General features: G+C 55.3%; 1 protein-coding gene across 1 annotated transcript; it reads left to right on the forward strand.

The window, feature by feature from the left end:
- Positions 1 to 517: 517 nt before the first annotated feature.
- Positions 518 to 6364, forward strand: LOC118633584 (histone H1.8). Its single transcript, XM_036267499.1, has 5 exons — positions 518 to 617; positions 2768 to 3027; positions 4697 to 4937; positions 5712 to 5776; positions 6107 to 6364. The coding sequence occupies exons 1-5, from the start codon at positions 518 to 520 to the stop codon at positions 6362 to 6364; spliced, it is 924 nt and encodes a 307-aa protein (XP_036123392.1).
- The last annotated feature ends 935 nt before the right edge of the window (positions 6365 to 7299 follow it).

A 7299-nucleotide genomic window follows, 5' to 3' on the forward strand; every position in this document is an offset into this window, starting at 1 on the left:
TTTCTTAAAAAACAAAACAAAAGGATGGCCACAGGTTGACTTAGGGGTGTCCGCTTCAGGCAAACCCCACTGGTCGGCCTCCAACTGCTATGCTACCTCTTGAGAAACTGAGGTAAGCAGTGGCCAGGGAACAGGACCAGATGCTGGGTGATGGGATTGGAGGGCTTTGCCTCACAAGCCAGCTGTGCCCAATTCCCCAGCAGTGTCTCCAGCCCTGGTAAGCAGAGGGTGCAGGAGGGGCCAAGCATTTCAGCCCCCATCATTTCACCACAGGGGCTGAGACCCAGAGAAGTCAAGTGACTCATCCAAGGTCACACAGGAGTGGGTGACTAAGCTGGGGTGTCGGCACCCAAGGCAGAGCTGTATAGCCCCATCCAAGCCCTCTCGCCCCAATCAGCAGCTCAGAGCCTCCCACCCCAATCAGGAGCTAATTGGAGTCATGGGGCCTGGCCACTGGTATATAAGACGATCAGGCCAGCCTGGCAGCCCCACGTCTGCATCTGTGTCTGCCTGTGCAATGGCTCCCGGGAGTGTGACCTCCAGTGATACCTTGACCTCCTCAGCCTCCCTAACCTCCATGACCTCCACATCTGAGTGGTCTGGGACTCAAAAGCCAGGTGAGCAAAGGGAGGCAGCTCCTCCTTCATCTCTGCAAGTTCATTCTCTGGATGTCCGCGACCCTTCTTCCTCCCACCCTCCTCCTCTCCCAGCCTAGCCCCAGCACCCATCCTAGAGGCTGTTGAGTTCAGCAGCCCATTTGGCAGATGCCAGCGGTGGCAGGGGCCAGGCAGGCCCTGAGAGCTGAGGCTGGTCCCGCTCAGGGGCAAAGGGCAGCAGGCCTCCCCAGCTGGAGCCTGTTGTTTTTCAGGGGAAGGCTGGTAGCCCAGCTGCAGCTGCAGGGTGCCTAGTTGAAGGGACTAGGGCAGCAAGTGTTTGACATAAGGCTGGGCTTTGGATTTAGGGCTGCATCCCACTTTTCAATAAACAAGGCCTCAGAGACAGACCTAGTTCATTCCCTCCAGGAGCTCCCAGTCTGACGGGCAAGCCTGCCTCCTTAATGGATGCCACCTAATGATGTGGATGCACTTTAATGGCGGGAACCCAGAGGGCTAAAGGAGCCCAGAGGAGTTGCCTAACCTACTCTGGGAGGTCAGAGAAGGCTTCCAGGAGAAGGTGACCCCTGGAGGAAGGTAATCCTCACCTAGGGGAAAGGGGGTGTGGCAGTAGAATCTTTTTGAGGTTTTTCAAACACTCTTTGGAGGATGGGGTTGGATTCCAGGTGCTTCGACCACACAGGCAGAGCTGCTCACTCTGACTTGGGAAGTCAGGGCAGGTGTTCAAATCACAGTGCTGAGCCTTGCAGGGGCAGGGAAAGCTGCTTGGGTGACGAAGAGGAAGGCCACCCAGACAGAAGGAACAACATAGGCAACGGCCCAGAGGTGGCAGTGCTGGTGGAGCATTTGGGGAATTGCAAGGCTTTCTTCTGGCTGGGGGCAGAGCTGGGAGGAGTACCAGCGAGACTGGGCAGCACAATCAGACTGGGCCTCCCAGACTGTGGCCAGGTGCGCCAGCCCTTATACCAAAGGGAACATGGAGGTGAGGGATGTGAGATGCAGTGGGAATGGCTTGGAAGGAAAAGGAGGCGACAGGGTGGAGGCTGGGCCCTGGGGGTGGAGAGGAGAGGCCAGATGGAGGGAGAGGAGCCTAGGGGCAGGGGTGGAGTGGCTGTGGTAGCGAAGGGGAGGGGGAGTCCAGGGTGTCTCCTGGGTTCTTGCTTGGGTGTCTGGGTAGGTAGGGGGCAGGAGTGAGTTCTGTTTAGACATCCCAGTATTGAATAGCTGCCAAATGAGGAATAAACCCAGCTGGAGGGTCTGGGAGGGAGGAGACTTGGGGGTGGCTCCCTGGGATGGGGCATGGTTTGGGAGAGGCAGGAGAAGGGTTAGGTTACTAAGATGGCAGCCCAGGCCAGGCCTGAGGACCCCTCCGGAAACCCTTTAACAGTGCAGCTGGGGGGGCTCACACCTCTAACTTAGAGGCCCCCATCCCCACTGTACAGATAGGAAGACTAAAGCCCAGAGAGGGGGGCAAAACTCTGAGAGCCTGGGGGTGACTGACTCAGGACCCCACTGATTCACAGGCTTTAGCTCCAAAATGAATAGTCCCCGATACTGGGCTCTTCCTGGCTAGGAGGCAGCAGTGGTCCAATTGGATTAGGTCTCTTCACAACTTTGCTTAAGATCTGCAGTTTGGGGATATATTTATTTTCTACTTTAAATGTATTTTTTTAAAATATATTTTAGCCAATTGATTTTTGTTTGTTTGTTTGTTTATTTATTTATTTATTTTATTTTTGTTACTCCTCACTGGAGGATATTTTTCCATTGATTTTTAGACAGAGGGGCCAGGGATCAAACCCACAACCCAGGTATATGCTCTTGACTGGGAATCAAACCTGAGACCCTTTGGTCAGTGGGCCAATGCTCTAACTGCTGAGCCACACCAGCCAGGGCTAGAGTTGTTTTTCCAAAATAGTATTTCTTTCTTTCCATGAGCCTCCATGGAGCTCCTGGTATATGCCAGCCGCACAGTGGACACTAGGAGACAGTGGCAGGCCAAGCAGCATGTCACAGGCACTGACTCCCCAGGCCCTTTGCCCGCCCACCACGGGGCCCGGCGGTGCCTGATGTGTGCATCACCGAGCATGTTTGTGGTCAGTTGGGCTGAGAGTGGTTTGGGCTCTGGGTGATGTGCTGCTGTCCATCTGCAGGCCCGAGCCACACTGCTGTCCAAGTGCGGCGCCGCCACCCCCCAGTGCTGCGCATGGTGCTGGAGGCACTGCAGGCAGGAGAGCAGCACCGGGGCACCTCGGTGATGGCCATCAAGGTTTACATCCTGCGCAAGTACCCTACGGTCGACGCCATCCGGCTCAAGTACCTGCTGAAGCGGGCCCTGGACACTGGCATGCAGCGTGGCCTCCTCATCAGGCCCATCAACTCCAAGGCTAAGGGGGCCACTGGCAGCTTCAAAGTGAGCCTGCTGGGGGGGGGGGGGATCCGAGGGGCACAGGGTGAGAGAGACTCGGCCAGGGTTTGAACTTCGGTTCCAGCTCTCTCTTCCTGGCCTGTGTGCTTATTCCCCTACAGAGACCTTTCGCTCTGTCTTCTCTTGTTTTTCCTGTGTGTTCTCGGAGACACCCTCTTCTCCAGGAAGGCTGGTGTGTGTGCCTCGGCTGAGTCCCCACTCAGCTCTGGTCACCCTGCTGTGTCCACCTTCATCCCTGTCGGGTGTGTTCAGTGACCAGGGACCATCTCAGCTGTGTTCCCTTCTGCCCACGACCCGTTCCTGAAACTCCTCACCACAGACGAAGCAGGCCAACCTTGGGCTCCAGAAGGTCACACAGTTGGAGTTTGTTCCCCATGCTCTCTGGCTCTAAACCAGGGTCGCAGCTGCCTGAGCACCATGACCCTTTCGAAGGGGAGGGTCCCAGAGAGGGTCAGACTTGTCACAGAATTGAACCCCAGCATCGTGACTGCCAGCTGCCACCATGGAAATCTGAGGGACGCCGGCATGGGGGCTGTCTTGTCCTTACTATGCCCTAGTATGTAGCAGTTGCTCTGACAGTTGCCATGGAACATTCCCAGCCTACTGCATTCCGGTCCCTGTGGTAATCGGTGGCTGAGCACAGGAAGTCCCATCCTTGTAGAACTGGGCGTGGGTCAGAGCTTGGACAGCCATGGCGAGGCCCAGTGCTAGGGTGGGGTGAGGAAGAGCAAGAGAAGGGTTCTGGGGCACGCGTGGCTGGCTTAGGCTGCAGGGTCTGGGAGCAAGCTAGGAAAGTAGGCTGAGGAGATGGGAGGCAGGGAAGGGGCCCTAGGGCACCCATAAAGTTAGGGATGCATGTGTGCTGGGAGTGGGGGTTGTTTCTGGTCTGGGTAGAAATTGGGGAGCCATGAGGGCTTTGGGGTTGGAGAACAACATCATCACAGGTGGGCTCTAGAAGGGCAGGGACCACCTTTTTGCCAGGGGCCCTTGCATCCCCCTGATGCTCATACCCTCTCTGATTGCTCCATTGTAAAGATGGGAAGACTGAGGCTAGTTGGGTCAGAGAAGACTTTACCAAGTTGCACAGCTGGGGAGGCCTGGAGGAAGTTGTAAACTATGGACTATGTGACCTTGAAGTCCATATTCCACTGGTGGGCATAACAGGCGAGGCAGGGAGTTTGGAGACATAAAGGTGAGAGGTGGGGCAGGTTTATTGGGGAACGGGAGAGAGAGTCAGAGCCGCAGTCCATGGGAAGGTGTGGGCAAGAAGGATGCCAAAGGAGGTTCATAACTTAGCCTCTCAGAGGATGGGGTCAGGGCTCACAGTGTGCTCCATTTGCTCCCAGTACCCTGACTTTGAAACTTCCAGATGTGGGGTGGGGGTGGAGCATGTGGCCTCAGGACGTAAGAAGAGTATCTTGGTGAGTCTAGGAGACTCAGGCCCCTAGGCAACAGCCCTCCCTTGTAGTGCAGAGAAAGAATTGAATGCATTACAGGCAGCAGGCATTTGGCAGGTGGCCACGCGTCTTCCCCCCAGGCCCTTGACCACCTCCTTCACCCTCCCTCTTTTCTTTCCTGAGCTTTATGTTGGGAGTGGGGACATGAGCACCCATAACCTCAGCTCTCAATGCCACCCCATTCTCTCCGCTGCCAGTTAGTTCCCAAGCACAAAAAAAAAATCCAGCCCAGGAAGACGTCCACCATTTTGGCCTCCCGGAGACAGGGTGAGGCCAAGGAGGAGGCCCCCAAGAAAGGTGGCCAGACCAAGGATGGAGAGACAAGAGTGGGCAAGGCCAGGAAGGCCCCCCGACAGCCAGACAAGGCCGCAGAGGCCCCTTCTGGTGCCAGCGGGCCCTATGGGAAGTCAAAGGTTAAAGGCAGAAAGAATAGCCCAGGTAGGTATGTGAACGAGGTGAGGAGGGCGTGGGCAGCCGCTGGCTGTGAGAATGGAGGGACTGGTCTGGGGAGGAGGTTACCTATCTGGTACCTGTGCCTGAGCATTAGGCTTGACCTGGACAGACAGAACTCATGGAAGCCGATGGGGGTGGGGAGGGAAAACCTGACTCATCTCTGCGAGGGGTCAGGGAAGGCTTCCTCCAGCAGATAGCCCAGGCAGAAGAGCAGCCTGTGCAAAGGCCTGGGGTCATGAAGAAGGCAAAGCTTTTGAGGAAGTGAAAGTGGTTCTGTGTGCCGTGGGAGATGGGGGAGCAGCGGCTGGGGAAGGCTGGGAAGGGCAGAGTCTGGACTTGATCTGGTGAACAATGAGGAGCATGGAAGGACTCTGAGCAGGGAGCAGCTAGGGTCTCAGGTATTTTTTGGTAATGTATCTCGGCTGCCAGAAGATGGGCTAAAAACTAGAGACTAATAAGCTTGTTAGGGGCCTTTGCTGTGGGTGGGCACAGAGCAAGGTGTCCACCCTGGTGCTTGGCTCAGAGTGAGAGATGGTCCAGTTAATGCTCCAGTGATTGGTGAGGGAGATGCTGTTGTTCCCAGTTAGCAGACTAGAGCAACTCGGCTCAGAGGCTAAACCACTTGCCCCAGGTCAGTAAGTGGCAGAGTGAGGACTAAGGCCTGGGCAGGACAAGGGCTCTGGAGCCCCTAAACCTTCCTGCCCACCAGCAGCTCCTCCTGAAAGGGTTCCTTCCCACATACCCTTCCCCACTTTCCAGGAGATGCCAAGGCCCACAAGAAAACCAAAGCTGGGACTCAGAGTTCAAAATCTACAGTCACTAAGGTAGGTGCCTGTATGACTTCCCTGGTCTGGGTCTTCACCCTGCACAGGCGAGTTTAGGCACCCCCTACCCAGCCCCTGGAAGGGTCAGCTGGGGAAGGGGTCATTTATTTTCTACAAAGCACAGTTTAATTTTTTCTTCTCTACATCCCACCAGCACCCTGAAGATCACCATCCCTATTTTATAAATAAGAGACTGAGGCTTAGAGAGGTGAGGTCACTTGTCCAAAGCCATCCAGAGCTGGGGCTTCAACCGTAAACTTGTGGGCTCAGAGCTATGTACCCCACCTGACCCAGCTTAGTTGCTTTGCTCCTCGGTCTGCTTTCTTACAGGGCGAGAATGGTGTGGTTTCCGCAGCCAAAAAGAAGACTGGGAACAAGGTCCCTAAAGAGGCCACTGCCCAGGGGGCCAGAGAAGGGTCAAAAGCCAAGGCTGCTGCTGCTGCTGCTCCCAAGGACAGTGGATCCAAGACAGTACCAGTACCACTGGCCAGGAAGACAGAGGTCCCCAAGGACCCAAGAAGGCCTGGCATGCCCACCAAGACTTCGTCCTCCAAAGGGACCAGTAAGAAGGCAGAAGCCAAGAGCTAGAGGCGGGTGGGAAGAGACTAAGATTCTGTTGGTGTTTTTATTCCCCTATAAACCATCACTCTATTTATTTCACTGTAACCTATTTATCAATAAAGATTTTTTTTTTCCCTCACAAATTGGTGTGGAAGGAGGCTGAGGCCTAAGGATCTGGCCGCTCCGGGCCAGGGCCCAGCTGGAGGCTCCTGCCCTGGGGGAGACAGACTGTACAGTGCAGAGGGCTGTGCAGGGGTCCGAGGGCACAGCAGAGGTGTTGAACACAGCCTGAGATCGGGAACTGCTTCCTGGAGGAGGCAGCTTTTGGTATTAAAGGATGAACAAGAGTTGCCAGACAGATGAGAGAAAGGGCACTGCAGGCAGAGGGCCCCCAGGGGGCGGAAAGGGGAATTTGCGGCTTTGAGAGGAACATGGCGGGAGGGGTGGCATAAGCCACTGGGCTGTGGGGGATGCGGCAGACTAGGAAAGGTAGACTTTGTCTCAGGGGCAGTGGGGAGCCAGGGAGGTTATAGGCAGGGGAAGGAATGGTGTGTATGTTTAGAAAAAGCCCTCTGGCTGTGGAGAGGAGATCATTCAGCAACTAATTATTGAGCACCACTGTGGGCCCTGCTCTAATCAACAGAAAGAAGAGAAAGTGTGAAGGCCCTAAGGTGGGAACATGCTTGGCCGGCTGACCCATGTGGCTACAGCCCACTGAAAAGAGTGGTAATGGGACATGAAGCCTGAGGTGCTTTAAAAGTGTCTGTGACACTTCCCATGGAGAGGTGGAGTCTGTGTCCTTGGCCTTTGAATCTGGGCCCTGTGATTGCCTGCCCAATGTAATACAATAGAAATGACATTATGACAGTTTTTGAGCCCAGGACTTAAGAGACTGGCAGCTTCTACCTCCTGTGTGTTTTTGAAATTCCCATTCCCTCACTCATCCCCTTTTAGCAACCATC

Source organism: Molossus molossus, unplaced genomic scaffold, assembly GCF_014108415.1.
Source record: "Molossus molossus isolate mMolMol1 unplaced genomic scaffold, mMolMol1.p scaffold_m16_p_18, whole genome shotgun sequence".
Classification (NCBI taxonomy): Eukaryota; Metazoa; Chordata; class Mammalia; order Chiroptera; family Molossidae; genus Molossus; species Molossus molossus.

Bases quoted from the DNA above. Each gene is read 5' to 3' on its own strand.
- LOC118633584 (XM_036267499.1), top strand. From the start codon at position 518: ATGGCTCCCGGGAGTGTGACCTCCAGTGATACCTTGACCTCCTCAGCC. The intron at 3,028-4,696 runs GTGAGCCTGCTG...CTCCGCTGCCAG, and splicing joins GGGCCACTGGCAGCTTCAAA to TTAGTTCCCAAGCACAAAAA. The intron at 4,938-5,711 runs GTAGGTATGTGA...CCCACTTTCCAG, and splicing joins AGGCAGAAAGAATAGCCCAG to GAGATGCCAAGGCCCACAAG.